The 16,942-nt window shown below is 36.1% G+C and overlaps 1 protein-coding gene across 11 annotated transcripts in view; it reads left to right on the forward strand.

Annotated features, from left to right (window-relative positions):
• Tanc2 (tetratricopeptide repeat, ankyrin repeat and coiled-coil containing 2) overlaps positions 1 to 16,942 on the forward strand; it is a 387,000-nt gene that overhangs the window by 343,531 nt on the left and 26,527 nt on the right. For all 11 annotated transcript variants that reach the window (XM_074045367.1, XM_074045366.1, XM_074045369.1 and 8 more), the window contains 2 exons: positions 9,344 to 9,529; positions 11,470 to 11,563. In XM_074045367.1, the coding sequence (XP_073901468.1) occupies positions 9,344 to 9,529; positions 11,470 to 11,563 (280 nt within the window). The remainder of the gene's footprint in view (positions 1 to 9,343; positions 9,530 to 11,469; positions 11,564 to 16,942) is intronic.

The raw sequence follows: 16,942 nt of genomic DNA on the forward strand, positions 1-16,942 counted from the left end.
TTGCCTCTCAAAATTGATTTAGTAGCCAGTTCTTTTCAATTTTACCCTGAAAATAGCTTGAGCAGCCATTTCTCCATCCCACCAGCCACCATCCTCCTGAATTACTCTTGCCATCTTCTTGTGTAACAATTCCAGCCTTGTTTATTAGACACCATCCCCTTAACTTCTTTAAACCTTTTATTTTGAAATAATTTTTAGATTTGTGACAACATTGCAAAAATAGTCCAGGGAGTTCTCATACATCTCCCATTCATCTTCCTCTAATATTAATACCTTAAGTTACCACAGTTCTATAATCAAAATCAGAAAACTAATATTGATATAATACTATTAACAAATCTATAGACCTTATTGAAACTTTCCCACTAATGTCCTTTTTCCATTACAAGAGCCAGTTTAGGATCCTGTATTACGTTTAGTTTGGTATAATACAATTCATTTGATCTCCAGTCTCTGAGAGTTCTTCAGTCTTTCTTTGTCTTTCATGATTTTGACAGTTTTGAAGAATACTAGAAAATTGTTTTGTAGCAAATTTTTCAATATTAGTTTGTCCTGTGTTTTCCCATTAGATTTGCGTTTATATATTTTTCATAAGAATATCACATAAGTGTGTACCTTTACTGAAGTGCAGCACTTGTACAATGATGTCAACATGTCTTAGTAGAGATGATGATGATAACTTCAATCACTTAGTTCAGATAGTATCTTCCAGTTACTGTTTTTCCTTTTGTAATCAAGAAAATACCTTTTAGGAACATGTTTTGAGACTAGGCAAATACATTATCTTGTTTCTTTTTTTTTTTTTTTAGATTGTTGAATTTTTTTTTTATTCATATGTGCATACAATGTTTGGGTCATTTCTCCCCCCTTCCTCCACCTCTTCCCTTACCCGCACCCCGCCCCCTCCCTCTCCCCCCCTCCCCATCGATACCCGGCAGAAACTATTTTGCCCTTATCTCTAATTTTGTTGAAGAGAGAGTATAAGCAATAAAAGGAAGGAACAAGGGTTTTTGCTAGTTGAGATAAGGATAGCTATACAGGGAGTTGACTCGCATTGATTTCCTGTGCATGTGTGTTACCTTCTAAGTTAATTCTTCTTGATCTAACCTTTTCTCTAGTTCCTGGTCCCCTTCTCCTATTGGCCTCAGTTGCTTTAAACTATCTGCTTTAGTTTCTCTGCATTGAGGGCAACAAATGCTATCTAGTTTTTTAGGTGTCTTACCTATCCTCACACCTCCCTTGTGTGCTCTCGCTTTATCATGGGATCAAAGTCCAATCCCCTTGTTGTGTTTGCCCTTGATGTAATGTCCGAATATGAGGGAGAACATACAATTTTTGGTCTTTTGGGCCAGGCTAACCTCACTCAGAATGATGTTCTCCAATTCCATCCATTTACCAGCAAATGATAACATTTCGTTCTTCTTCATGGCTGCATAAAATTCCATTGTGTATAGATACCACATTTTCTTAATCCATTCGTCAGTGGTGGGGCATCTTGGCTGTTTCCATAACTTGGCTATTGTGAATAGTGCTGCAATAAACATGGATGTGCAGGTGCCTCTGGAGTAACCTGTGTCACAGTCTTTTGGGTATATCCCCAAGAGTGGTGTTGCTGGATCATATGGTAGATCAATGTTTAGCTTTTTAAGTAGCCTCCAAAATTTTTTCCAGAGTGGTTGTACTAGTTTATATTCCCACCAGCAGTGTAAGAGGGTTCCTTTTTCCCCACATCCTCGCCAACACCTGTTGTTAGTGGTGTTGCTAATGATGGCTATTCTAACAGGGGTGAGGTGGAATCTTAGTGTGGTTTTAATTTGCATTTCCTTTATTGCTAGAGATGGTGAGCATTTTTTCATGTGTTTTTTGGCCATTTGAATTTCTTCTTTTGAGAAAGTTCTGTTTAGTTCACTTGCCCATTTCTTTATTGGTTCATTAGTTTTGGGAGAATTTAGTTTTTTAAGTTCCCTATATATTCTGGTTATCAGTCCTTTGTCTGATGTATAGCTGGCAAATATTTTCTCCCACTCTGTGGGTGTTCTCTTCAGTTTAGAGACCATTTCTTTTGATGAACAGAAGCTTTTTAGTTTTATGAAGTCCCATTTATCTATGCTATCTCTTAGGTGCTGTGCTGCTGGGGTTCCATTGAGAAAGTTCTAACCTTTACTTATTAATTCCAGAGTATTTCCTACTCTTTCCTGTATCAACTTTAGAGTTTGTGGTCTGATATTAAGATCCTTGATCCATTCTGAGTTAATATTGGTATAGGGTGATATACATGGATCTAGATTCAGTTTTTTTGCAGACTACTAACCAGTTTTCCCAACAGTTTTTGTTGAAGAGGCTGCTATTTCTCCATCGTATATTTTTAGCTCCTTTGTCAAAGACAAGTTGGTTATAGTAGTGTGGCTTCATATCTGGGTCCTCTATTCTGTTCCACTGGTCTTCATGTCTGTTTTTGTGCAAGTACCATACTGTTTTTATTGTTACTGCTTTGTAATACAGTTTGAAGTCGGGTATCGTGAAACCTCCAGCATTGTTCTTTTCACTGAGTATTGCCTTGGCTATTCGTGGCCTCTTGTGTTTCCATATAAATTTAATGGTAGATTTTTCAGTGTCTTTAATGAATATCATTGGAATTTTGATGTGAATTGCATTAGACATGTAGATTACTTTTGGGAGTATAGACATTTTTATTATGTTGATTCTACCAATCCATGAACATGGGAGATCTCTCCACTTTCTATAGTCTTCCTCAGTCTCTTTTTTCAGAGGTTATTGTTTTCCTTGTAGAGGTCATTCACATCCTTTATTAGGTTTACACCTAGGTATTTGATTTTTTTTTGAGGCTATTGTAAATGGAATTGTTTTCATATATTCTTTCTCAGTTTGTTCATTATTAGTGTATAGAAATGCTAATGATTTTTCTATGTTGATTTTATATCCTGCTACCTTGCTATAACTATTGATTGTGTCTAGGAGCTTTTGAGTAGAGTTTTTTGGGTCTTTAAGGTATAGGATCATGTCATCTGCAAATAGGGATATTATGACAGTTTCTTTACCTATTTGTATTCCTTTTATTCCTTCTTCTTGCCTAATTGCTCTGGTTAGGAATTCCAGGACTATGATGAATAGGAGTAGAGATAGTAGGCATCCTCATCTAGTTCCTGATTTTAGAGGAAATGGTTTCACTTTTTCTCCGTTAAGTATAATGCTGGCTGTAGGTTTGTCATATATAGCTTTTATAATGTTGAGGTACTTTCCTTCTATTCCTAGTTTTCTTTGAGCTTTTATCATGAAATGGTTTTGGATCTTATCAAAGGCCTTTTCTGCATCTATTGAGATGATCAAGTGTTTTGTCTTTACTTCTGTTAATGTGGTTTATTACATTTATTGATTTTCATATGTTGAACCACCCCTGCATTCCTGGGATGAAGCCTACTTGGTCGTGGTGAATGATCTTTTTGATGTGTTGTTGAATTCGGTTTGCCATTATTTTATTGAGGATTTTTGCATCAATGTCCATTAAGGAGATTGGCCTATAGTTCTTTTTGGAGGTGGTTTTGCCTGGTTTTGGGATAAGTGTAATACTGGCTTCATAAAATGTGTTTGGCAGTTTTCCTTCCCTTTCTATTTCATGAAACAGTTTAAGGAGGGTTGGTATTAGTTCTTCTTTAAAGGCCTGATAGAATTCAGCAGAGAATCCATCAGGTCCTGCAGTTTTCTTTTTGCAGAGACTCTTGATTGCTACTTCAATTTCATTTTGTGTTATAGATCTATTCAGGTGATTAATGTCCTCTTGGTTCAGTTTTGGATGATCACGTGTATCTAGAAATCTGTCCATTTCTTTAAGATTTTCAAATTTATTTGAATATAGGTTCTCAAAGTAGTCTCTGATGATTTCCTGGACTTCCAGGGTGTTTGTTGCTATCTCCCCTTTTGCATTCCTGATTCTACTAATTTGGGTTTTTTCTCTCCTCATTTAGTCAGGTTTGCCAGGGGTCTGTTGATCTTGTTTATTTTTTCAAAGAACCAACTTTTTGTTTCATTAATTCTTTGTATGGTTTTTTTGGTTTCTATTTCATTGATTTCAGCTCTTATTTTTATTATTTCTCTCCTTGTTTGTTTTGGGATTTGCTTGTTCTTGTTTTTCTAGGAGTTTGAGATGTATCATTAGGTCATTGATTTGTGTTTTATTTTCATTGACTTACAGGAACTTTTTAATTTCCTCTTTTATTTCATCAATGACCCATTGTTCATTAAGCAGTGAGTTGTTCAGTTTCTAGCTGTTTGCATGTTTTTTGTCTTTACTTTTGTTGTTGAGTTCTAGTTTTATTGCATTGTGATCAGATAGAATGCATGGTACAATTTCTGTTTTCTTATATTTGCTGAGGCTTGCTTTGTGCCCTAGGATATGATCTGTTTTGAAGAAGGTTCCATAGGCTGCTAAGAAGAATGTATATTGTGTAGAAGTTGGATGAAATGTTCTGTAGACATCAAGTAGGTCCATTTGATCTATTGTACATTTTAGATCTAGGATTTCTTTATTGATTTTTTGTTTGGTTGACCTATCTATTGATGATAATGGGGTGTTAAAGTCTCCCACAACCACTGTGTTGGAGTTAATATATGCTTTTAGGACCTTCCGGGTGTGTTTGATGAAATTGGGTGCATTGACATTAGGTGCATATAGGTTGATAATTGTTATTTCCTTTTGGTCTATTTCCCCTTTTATTAGTATGGAATGTCCTTTTTTATCCCGTTTGATCAATACAGGTTTGAAGTCTACTTTGTCAGAGATAAGTATTGCTACTCCTGCCTGTTTGCAGGGGCCATTGGCTCAGTAAATCTTCTTCCGGCCTTTCATCCTAAGCCTATGCTTATTTCTGTCAGTGAGATGGGTCTCCTGTAAGCAACAAATTGTTGGATCTTCCTATTTAATCCATTTCGTCAAAGGGTGCCTTTTGATGGGGGAATTAAGTCCATTAACGTTAAGTGTTAGTACTGATAGGTATGTGGTGATTCCTGTCATTTAGTTGTCTTAGTTGTTTGAAGGTTTGATTGTGTGTACCTAAGTTGAGGATTACTCTCTACTGTCTTGCTTTTTCTTTTCCTGTAGTTTGGTGCTGCCTGCCCTTTCATGGTTATGTTGGGTTTCACTTTCTTTGTGCAGAATTCCTTGAAGAATCTTTTGCAGTGGTGGCTTTGTGGTCACATATTGTTTTAGTTTCTGCTTATCATGGAAGACTTTTATTGCTCCATCTATTTTGAATGATAGTTTTGCTGGGTAGAGTATCCTGGGGTTGAAGTTAGTTTCATTCAGATCTCACCCCAAGCTCTTCTTGCTGTTTATGTTTCTGTTGAGAAGTCTGCTGTGATTTTGGTGGGTTTACTTCTGTATGTTATTTGTTCTTTCTCTCTTACAGCCTTCAATATTCTTTCCCTAGTTTCTGTACTTGTTGTTTTAATGATTATATGCCGTGGGGTAGTTCTATTTTGATCTGGTCTGTTTGGTGTTCTGGAGGCCTCTTGCATCTCTATGGGAATAGATTTCTCTAAATTTGGAAAATTTTCTGTTATTATTTTGTTGAATGTATTATGCATTCCCTTCGCTTGCACCTCTTCTCCTTCTTCGATGCCCATGATTCTCAGGTTTGGTGTTTTGATGGAGTCGGTGAGTTCTTGCATTTTCTTTTCAGAGGTCTTGAGTTGTTTCACTAATAGTTCTTCGGTTTTTCCTTTAATTACCATTTCATCTTTGAGTTCTGAGATTCTGTCTTCTGTTTGTTCTATTCTGCTGGATTGGCCTTCCATTTTGTTTTGCAATTCTGTTTCGTTCTTTTTTCTGAGGTTTACCATATCTTGAGTCCCTTCCTCTTTAATGTTGTCTATTTTTGTCCTGAGTTCATTTATCTCTTTATTAATCGTGTTCTTTGTTTCACTTTGGTGTTTATACAGTGCTTCTATGGTTTCTTTTATTTCTTCTTGTGCTTTTTCAAATTTTCTATTTTTGTTGTCTTGGAATTTCTTGAGTGTCTCCTGTACATTTTGATTGACCATATCCAGTATCATCTCTATAAAATTCTCATTGATTACCTGTAGTATTTCTTCTTTTAGATTGTTCTTATGGGCTTTATTGGGTTCCTTGGCATAGTTTATCTTCATTTTGTTGGAGTCTGGATCTGAGTATCTGTTTTCTTCATTTCCCTCTGGTTCCTGTACTAATTTTTTGCTGTGGGGAAACTGGTTTCCCTGTTTTTTGTCTTCCCGTCATTGCCCTTGGTATTGTTATTGTCCCTGTACTCTGTGCAATTAAGTATTTTCTAGCTTGTAATAATAACAATGGTGATATTTAGAATGGAAGGGTGAGAGGAGATGGAAAGCAAAGAAGTTAAAGAAAAAGGGAAAAACAAATAAACAAGTAGAAAAAACAAAACAAACAAAAGTTTCAAAGATATAAACAGGGAGAGATAGTATACTATTCAACAATAAGCTGAACAGGCATTAGAGAGACAGAGAGAGGATTGAAAATAAGAAATAAAAGTAAATAAAAATTAAAAATAAATGAATGAAAAAAAAATCTTCAAGTTCAAATGCAATAAGGTTTCAGTCTTAATAATTTTGGTGTTGATCCCTCAGCCTCCAGTCCTGGAGATGGTGTCTCAGAAGTAGTTCTGTCGTTGTCTCATCAAGGGGGAAAAAAACTTAAAAAACCAAAACAAAACTACACAAAACAAAAAAAAAACTCCACAAAGTGTCCCAAGTTCAAATGCAATACAGTTTCAGTAAGTTTTTCAGCATGCAGGTGTAGTTCAGTTGTTGTCTCATCAAAGGAAGAGAGAAAAAAAAAAAGAGTCTGGAGACAGTTCTGTGAATGGCTATCTGAGGCTGTGGCTCACCTGCCGGACATATCTCATTTCTCATCATACTTTTGTTCTGCAATAAGTATTGCTATGATATTTGCCTAAAGGTGATTTTATATTTTCATCAGTCCTTTAATATTTATTGATAGCAATTCCACTGCAAGAAAGAGCTATCCCTCTCCCACCCATATTTTCTTAATTAATTACTTGTATCACTGTGGTGTCATGGATATTTATTTTGTTCTATGGCCTGTGATTCATTACCATATTTATTTTTGTTGTTCAGATTGCCCCACATTTGGCCATTGGTTCAATTTGGTTCCTGTGTCCTTTCAACTTCCCCCTACTATTTTTTGAGTACTTCCTGTACAACAAGATGTTCCAAACTCATCTTTACTATTATTGTCCCACCCCTGCAATCAATTATTTCTCCAAAGAATCGTGGTTTCTTTTATCCATCCCCTTAGTTTTTAAAAACATAGTTCTGAGCATAAAAACTCTCTTTCTACCTACTGACTAAATTCAGACCACTTGCCTAGCATTCAGAAATATGTGTTCAGGGCCTGGAAGTGTAGCTCAGGTGGCAGAGCACTTGCTTGGCAATCACAACACCCTGATTCAAGCCCCAGTGCTGCTCCTCACCAAAAAAGAAACCAAAAAACAAAGAAAACTGTATACACACATAAGTATCCATGCTCTCATCCTTAACCTTATATTTTAAACTTCTTCCTTCAGGCACCCTACCCTTAAAAACTACGGTAAAGGGGACCAGGAACTAGAGAAAAGGTTAGATCAAAAAGAATTAACCTAGAAGGTAACACACATGCACAGGAATTCAATGTGAGTCAATGCCCTGTATAGCTATCCTTATCTCAACCAGCAAAAACCCTTGTTCCTTCCTATTATTGCTTATACTCTCTCTACAACAAAATTAGAGATAAGGGCAAAATAGTTTCTGCTGGGTATTGGGGGGGGAGAGGGAGGGGGCGGAGTGGGTGGTAAGGGAGGGGGTGGGTCAAGGGGGAGAAATGACCCAAGCCTTTTATGCACATATGAATAATAAAAGAAAAAAAAAAGAAAAAGAAAAATCACCTGGGGGGGGGGCGGAAATTAACCTAGAACGTAACACACATGCACAGGAAATTAATGTGAATCAGCTCCCTACATAGCTATCCTTATCTCAACTAGCAAAACCGTTGTTCCTTCCTATTATTGCTTATACTCTCTCTTCAACAAAATTAGAGATAAGGGCAAAATAGTTTCTGCCAGGTATCGAGGGGGTGGGGGAGAGAGGGAGGGGGTGGAGTGGGTGGTAAGGGAGGGGGTGAGGGCAGGGGGGAAAAATGACCCAAACATTGTATGCACATATGAATAATAATAATAATAATTTAAAAAATAAAAAGGAACACTACTTTGGCAAAAAAAAAAAAAAAACTACAGTAAGTTAATCATTTCATATTTCAGCCAGTTGAGACAGAACTTTCCTTGTGAATCTGTTACCAATTCTAATTGGGAATTAGTTTTTTTTCTTCTGAAATTTTATTGTACATTTGCTTTCCTTATTTCATTTGTTATGCATTCTTTCCATTAGGCTTTTGTCACATTGGTCACATCTCTCACTACCTTGCTTGAAAGTTCTTGTGAGCAAAATCTGTGTATTACTATTCTTATTCACCTTTTTATTCCATGTGGTGCACATACTAGGCATTCAGTAAACATTTGTCATATGGATTATTGGAAAGAACCAAAGTCAGTGAAGAACCAGAAACAGAACTTAGGTTTCAATGCTGTTACTGCCACAGAGAGATAACCACATTACTGCTAGAAACTTGGGTCTACGGACATTCTGGTAGATTGATCTTTATCAACCTATTTTTGCAGCCTAAATTTGTAACACTGAAGTTAGAAAAACTCCTTTTGGAGTTTAGTGCAGCTAGTTCCTCTAGCCATTTGAGCTATATCTTTGAGATTCTGTCCTGCTGAAAAAGAAGAGTGGTCTTTGCCAAAGCTTGGTGGTCAAATGAGTGACTCATGATATGAGATCTTATTTCTTTGGAACACCAAACAATTTGGAGCCTCAAAATGTATTTTTTTTCCCTTTTCATGATTTCAGAGACAGTTTTTTTGTGCCAGCCAAGCTACAAGTCTCCCAAATCTTGATCTATAAAGAACTATTTGATGACAGAGGAGGATGTATCTCAGGAAAACAAAGCTTGAACTGAGGTGGTTGTTTTGTTTTGCATACAGCATGAAAACAAAAGTCTGACCTCCTTTCCGGGGAAAGGAAGCTCTCCTTAAGAAATATCTAATAAAGTTAAAAAACCATAATGATGTAGCTTGAATAGAGAACATCTTCTAAATTTGCTCAGTGAGTGGGGAAAGATGGATCTTAGTAGTCCAGTCATGTACAGTGCTGGTGTGCTAGAATGGGAGTATAGCCACAAATTTTTGTTCACACAGATTTTCCCATTCTCTCTCCTAAGGTGGATCACTTGGATAAGAATGGGCAGTGTGCTTTGGTTCATGCTGCACTCCGAGGTCATCTGGAGGTTGTCAAGTTTCTGATTCAATGTGACTGGACAATGGCTGGCCAGCAGCAAGGAGTGTTCAAAAAGAGCCATGCCATCCAACAGGCCCTCATTGCTGCAGCCAGCATGGGTTACACTGAGGTAAGATATTATGATTATTTTACTAAGCTATGTATTGAAGGGCCTAGGAAACTGGGAGAAAAAATTTATTATTTCAATGTTGCAAAATTGCCAGCAAAATAAATATGAATTTTTGGTCACTACTCTGAGGAATAAGATTAAAGTCTATGAGGTACTTGACTACTCAAATGCCAAGGTACCTAGAATTGTGCACATAGAGCAATAAAAGTTGGAAAGGACTTCGGAAATTATCTAACCCAGTTCTCTCTATATCCATCCCTGTTTATCAGACAGTGATAAATAATAATACATATATGGAACTGGCAGTATGCAATCAAATGTTCAACAACTAGTGCTGAGGAAGGGAGAAAGGTAAAGCAGGTGTGTGTGTACATACATGCTTAAGTTTATTACAAATTTTTCTAAATATGTTGTACACGCTTTAGAAATAATAATGATATGTGCATACTCTTAACCGAGTGCTCTTGTTGGTTCTTGCCAAATTTGTATCTTTAGCATATGGTTGCAACCTAAGCATGATTTTTCAAATGGAGTTGCATCCCAGTTTTCTAACTCTTTTCCCAATAATTTTACCACCATTAAATCTGATATATGATCTACAGTTAAACTCTTACCTTTGTACAATTTATATTAATTCAAAACCTCTTTCAGTTTTAACTATAAACCACATTTTTCATTTTTCCTGGTCATACACCCATTTATTTTTCACTTTGTCTCCATTTGTTTTCCTCACATTTACCATGCTCTGAATTCTAAAGTTCTTTGCAATGCTCAAATTCTATGACTGTACAAAAGTGGATAGAATACTATAATGAACCCTCATGTACCTATCACTGAACTACACAATTATTGTACTATAACCACTTTAAAACAACTCTTGATTTGTAATGTTTGCCAATTTCAGGGGGTAAATACTCCCACTATGGATGATTTCAAGCTACCAGTGTGAAATCACTGAACACAAGATAGGAAAAGATGCACAATAGCACACCATTAAGTGATAGTTATACCATTCAGATGCAATAAGTATGAATAACATCAATAGCATAGATAATAGTAAGATGTAGTCACATAATTAGGAAGTTGTAAAATTTTTTGAATTTTTTTTGTTTTTTCCCTTGTTTATTTTTTGTGGTGCTGGGTATCAAATCCAAGACCTCACATAGTCTAGGCAAGCATTGCACCACTGAGCTAAGCATTCCCAGAACAGATTTAAGTATTTTTACCCTTTGTTTTTAATATAACTTAATTGATATTTAATTCTTAATAAATGACTGGCTTTGTTTAACAACCAACTTGCAAAAGTCCTGAAAAGTTAAACAGTCAACTCTCATTGGCTGCTACAAACCAGCTCCACCACTGTATGGGATGCTCCAGTGAAACAGCTACCCTGTCAACTAACATATTGATCTTAGTTGAAATTTTTATTATCTATGGAAGGTATTTTTAAACTCTGAGTACTGTCAAATTCCTGAAAACAGAGCTGTCATTTTTCTTTGTGGTTAGCAGTCATTCTCCCTTTTCCAGACCCAAACAGTCCTTAAATTACTGAGAGGAAAAGGGGAGATGATTGCTCTCCTCTGAAAAAATACAGTGCCTCAGTTTTCTCCATATTTGTTTTCTGCGGTCTAATTGGAAGGATAAGGAATTGCTTCTTAAACTTAAATAGGAAGAATATGTAATTTTTTTAATCACATGCTATGTAAGTGAATTATGTTCTAGAGAAATATATAAACTGTAACATATAAACTATATTTGATAGGACAAATATTCATCAGAATATTTGGGTTTCTTGGCTAGGACAATCAGTTCTCATTCTTTTTGTGTATAAGAGATTTAGTGATACTTGGGTAATCCAGATATCTTCCAAACCTCACAGGCTAGTTTCAGTAGCATAGTTTTCCACCTGAACTTTGAGCTTATACAACTTCTTGTTTCAGATTGTCTCCTACCTACTTGATCTTCCAGAAAAAGATGAAGAGGAAGTAGAGCGAGCACAGATCAACAGCTTCGACAGTCTGTGGGGAGAGACAGGTACTTCTCACAGACATTGTGTATTGTGATTGTGTGGACGTTCTGTATCTCACCCTTATTTTTTCTCTGACCCTTCTTTGGCACTCTTCTATCTTACAACTTTTGTGTTAAAGACTGTTAGAGACCAGTGCAGCCCAAGTAAAAAGATAAGCAATTTCCCTCTTTCAGTCCTCTTTCCCTTTGGATTCTCTATACCAAATGGGAAGTGTTGGCACATCCCAAAAAAATTTTCCCCACTCATTTCCAAATATTTTTTAAACCAAAAGTTTCCTTACAGTGTGCCAAACCAGAACAGAAAATAATTGTGGGCTTTCTCTTTTTTGTGTGATCTTGTAGTTTTCCCACCTCCCATTATAAATCAGGGGGTTACATTTTTATCCACATCTCTGACTTAACCTGATGTTATCACAGTAGAGTGTTATCTGACATAGTTAAGTATTACATTATGAATAAAGTTGCTGTCTAGATGCAAACTGAAGTTACCACCTTGTAAGGCCAGTCCCATACAATTCCTCTTGATATATAGGAATTGCAAAGCAGTTTTTTCTATTTGTACTTGCTATACAAATAGAAGCCTCTTCCTTGTGGCCTTTGCAGGAAATGATTTTTGTCTTTCCTCCAAGTCTGGACTGGAGCATCTGGAGAAACATTAATAACCTTTGATGTGTTTTTATGAAACCAGGGCAAGAAAAATGGTAGTAACCACAGATATGTGTCATATTTCCAGGAGAAATAGACCATCATTGAAATGGCCAATTTAGGGGAAATATTTTACTAAAAAAGAAGGGTATACATTTTGGTAAGGGTAAGAATATTATGAAAAATAAGAGAATTCATTTAAACTCTTGAACTCATTTAAAATATATAACAACCTATAGAATTTTTTTTTGTTTTTTCTCATGACAAAATTTTGTATTGTTTTCATGACTTCTTTAATATCATCACATGGAATGGTCCAAAGCTGAGGAATTTGTTTCTCAAACAATCCCTTCACTCTGTAAGAGCCAAAGGGAGCAGATGTAAGGCAGCTGCAGCTTAAGAGCCCATGACAGATTAAAGGAAAATGTGCAGCTGGAAACAGCTGCTATCTCTGGAACGCTACTCTGAGGGAAGCCAGAGGACAGACTGAGGGGAAGGGACTGGCCAGGTCATCAGCCGTTCTCTAGTGTCCATATGAGACTTACAGCTGCAAAAGGCACATGTTGGCTTACCTCTTCTGTTAACAAAACTTCCCAATGGTGATAATGGATAGAAATTATAAGACAAATAGTCATAATGATGAATAGCAAACACATTCTAACACTATATCTGAAAGAAATCTTTTAAAAGGTTCAAGAAGAATATGAACTAAATAGAGGATTTGTTTTTATCAGTATGACTTTCTTATTAGAATAAAACTTTATGGCCTTGAGGTTTTAAAACTTTCACACTTCAAAGTATGCAATAATTTTTATATTAATTTTCATGTACATGTACCATCTCAAAATTTTAAAACTCAAAACCTCATGTCAGTTTGTTTGTAATTTATTTATAATTTCTAAATCTATGAAAAATAATTTGATTCAAGAAATACTTTTAGAATGTTACCTCAGATATGTGAAAATGATCCTTGTATAATTTTTTAGCTGATGGGGTCTCATATCTGCTACTCTGACCTAAGTGACGAATTCTTACCTAAAGAAAATATGGTGATCATTATGTTTCTAACAATCTGTTTCACTTACTCTATCAAATCCAAGATATCACTGACTGTAAGAAACTAGAAACTGGGCACCACTGGCTCATGCCTGTAATTCTAGCTACTTGGAAGGCTTGGGTCAGGAGGATCACAGTTCATGCAGGCAAATAGTTCATGAAACCCCATTTCCAAAATAACCAGAGTAAAATGGATTGAAGGTGTGTCTCAAGAGGTACAGTGCCTCCTTTGTAAGCTCAAAGCCCTGAGTTCAAACTCCAGTCCCACTTAGAAAAAAAAAAGGGAGGGAAGAGGAAGAAGAAGAGAAAAGAGAACGAAAAGGAAGAAGGAAAGTACATAACCATTTTTACATTCCACTACAAAAACAAAAGACAGGGCTGGGAGTATGGCTCAAGTTGTAGAGCACTTGGTCCCTGAGTTCCACCCAAGAAAACCACAAAAAAGTTTCTGACAATTACACTGACACAATTCTTTACTGTCATATCAGTTGTAAGATTCATCTCAATTTCAGAGATGTTGCAGTGAGGGGCAGTGAATCTGAGAATCAATAAAATACATCTTAGCATTTCATAAAAATACTGAGATGAAATTTTTATGTATCATATTTTTTAAAAGCAGATCACTAGAATATCCTGGTCTCTTTTGTCTTCCTTTTGCAGCCTCTTTAATCCTTTCAGATTTAATCCTTTAATCCTTTTCAGGTAGTTTTCACCCATCTTGACTGACCCTCTCCCACAGGTTTTCATAGACCTTTTTATGGAACAACACAAGAAAAGCAGTAAATTGGCATGAATGTCCCTCCCATCTCTTCTGTTATAGACACAGACCAGAGTCAACATCAAGAGTTTCTACAACTCTAGAGGCTGGCTCTGGGAATAATGGCCCAAAAGAAGCCAAAGTTCACAAAATGAATTAGATTCCCTTAAGTTTTACCTAGATTATTGCAGCTACCTCTAAATGATCTTCCTGTCTGTAGCCTCACCCTTTTGTGATTCATCTCCCAGACTTAAGTCAAGGGATCTTTTTAAGCCATAATCTATGTCACTTTCCTGCTTACTGACATTTATTTACTATTTGTAGAATTACTTCTTTAATGTAGCATAAAAAGACCAGTTATGATTTCCATGCTCATCTATTGCTTGTCTTCCCAAGTGTTTCCAGTAATGACAAACATGTGTTTCCCACCTCAGTGCCTTTATACACGCCTTTGCCTAGTATGTCCCCCTCCCCGTCCTTGCATGCCTGTAAGTCTTCTGTTTATCTTTCATCATCTCACCCAAACTCTTTCCTCTCTTCCTAATGGCCTTCTCAGAAACTTCTTCCTCTGTCCCACTTCCACACATTGGTCATTATCACACTGTATAGTAATGTATTTATCTTTTTATGTAACCTTGAGTTCTTTGAGAGCAGAGATAATGTCTGGGGGAAAAAAGGCTTAATAAATGTTTAATTAATGTTGTTTTGGATATCAGTAATCAGTTTATGTCTCCCCCAACCACCTTCCCCACATTGATCTTACATGCTGTACTCTTTCAAGATTGAAAAAGATAAAAGAGTCATTTGCTTTACAGCACTCTTTTTAGGATCAGCACTCCATCCAAGCAGACTTTGGCTATTTCCTGAATTCTTGAGCTGCATCCTGTCTGCCTCTTCAAACTCCTTAGATGTTTCCCTTTGAAAAAAAAGACCATTTATGTCAGCTAATCTCATCGGATACTGATAAGCTTGGGAACAAACTGTGTTTCTGATCTCTTAGGAAGAGATTTTGCTCCTAACTGCTGTTTGCTTTAAGAGTCAGTTTGTTGTTTTACAGACCTGACTTTACCTTAATCTCCTGTCTTTCAAATAGTCCTAACAGTTTTTGATAAGACTTACAAATCAAGCCAAAGAAACTCCTTGCTCTTGAATTTTTAAAAATCCAGACACCATTTACATAGTTGGATTGTTTTGAGATGAAATTGGCCAGCTGTGTTAATGACCATGGCTAACTATCAGCTGAAGGTTGCTGCCAAATGACATCATAACCTAAGCTATAGAGATGATACAGTAAAGAAAAATGCCAAATGGAACATTCCCTCTCATAAAAGTATGTTGTTTAATAGAAAGAAATAAGCCAACCCAAATCATGTAATTGTTCAAGTAGACAGAGTGTAACTCTCCAAACAAGCACTGGCTGTGAATACTCTAATGTCTTCTGTGAACTGGCATCATTAGTGAGATTCTAGTCTATTTTCTCTAGGGTGCTTTAAGTTCTTTTGTGAAAAAGAATGTATTTGGCCTCCACACATAGGGAAGTTTTCTGCAGCCCTATCACCTAGTAGCTACTTTAAATGGGAAATAGAAAATTTCCAAGTGGTCTGTTTTGTGTACCAGTAAGATGATTCTTAAAATACCTAATACATGCCTATCCCAGTCAAGTTGTTAAATTATTCTGTTCTGCCACCTTTACGGAACTAACCATTTTTTTCTAAAATCATTAGAAATATGAACTTGGGAAATAGAAATCACTTGGATTTTAAAAACTAGAGACAAAACTTGTCAAGTAAGTAATTATAGCCATGAACATCTGTGTGTATCCATTCAGGGCTAGAAAATGACCTTCACCTCAGATAGGACCAACCCCTCTGCCTTCCTGTGTGGAATTAACAGAAATTTCAATGTCAAGGATTCAAAAATAAAATTGAAAATACACATAAGATGAACCATAGATCTCTTTTAAGAGTACATACATCTTCTGGAATTGGCACCTTTTTCTTCATAAGCCCCATCTTAGTGAAGGGAAAGATGAAGGTTTGGAAATTAGAGGTAGTATTAATTTTGCATAGGACTCAGTTGTGGATAAATTAAGCCAACCCTAAAGACAAAGTAATGTATGTAATGTGCACTTATGTGGAAAAAAAAGTGACCATTTGATTTAAGTTTCAATGGCTTCTAACATTTACAGATTGAAATATCTACACCTCTCAAATATTATCACTTTGTGATTTGTCATTGGAATAGATGGCCATAATAAAGGAAGGACCTGCTATCTACCACATCAGTTTTCCAAATCAACTTGGGGAGAAAAATTCTGTATCCTCTCTCATTAAAGTGAAGCATTACTCTTGCAATCTTCTAATAGTTTTTTACCCCCTCTCTACCCTTCTTTAAAACAAAAACAAAAAAAAAATAGAGGGCATGGACCCATTCAGGATACATGAATGCATACATGGAAATGTCATAATGAAACTCAGTGTGGATGTCTTAAATAAACCAAAATGTCTTTTTTTTTTTTTTTCAAAAAGAGAGGACAGGAAGATAAAACAGGTCCTGTATGGGGGTAGGTACCATTGGGGAGGAGGATATAAAGAAAGGGTGAAAATGGTAGAAATATTATGTACTTGTGTATGAAAATGGAAAAATGAGACCTGTTAAAACTATTCCAAGACTGGAAGGAGAAGGATAAAAGAGAATGATGGAGGGGGTGAATTTAAAATATATTATAAATACTTTTGTAAATGTCACAATGTAGCCCCAGTAAATATGATAATAAAAAATAAAAATAAAATAATAAACCACAGCTAGGTGTAGTGGCACATACCAGTAATCTCAGCACTTAGGAGGCTGAAGCTGGAGGATCACAAGTTTGAGACCAGCCTGAGCTGTATTTGGAGACCCTATGTCAAAAAAAACAATCTATGCAC

The sequence above is a fragment of the Castor canadensis genome, chromosome 11, assembly GCF_047511655.1.
Source record: "Castor canadensis chromosome 11, mCasCan1.hap1v2, whole genome shotgun sequence".
In the NCBI taxonomy this organism is placed as follows: domain Eukaryota; kingdom Metazoa; phylum Chordata; class Mammalia; order Rodentia; family Castoridae; genus Castor; species Castor canadensis.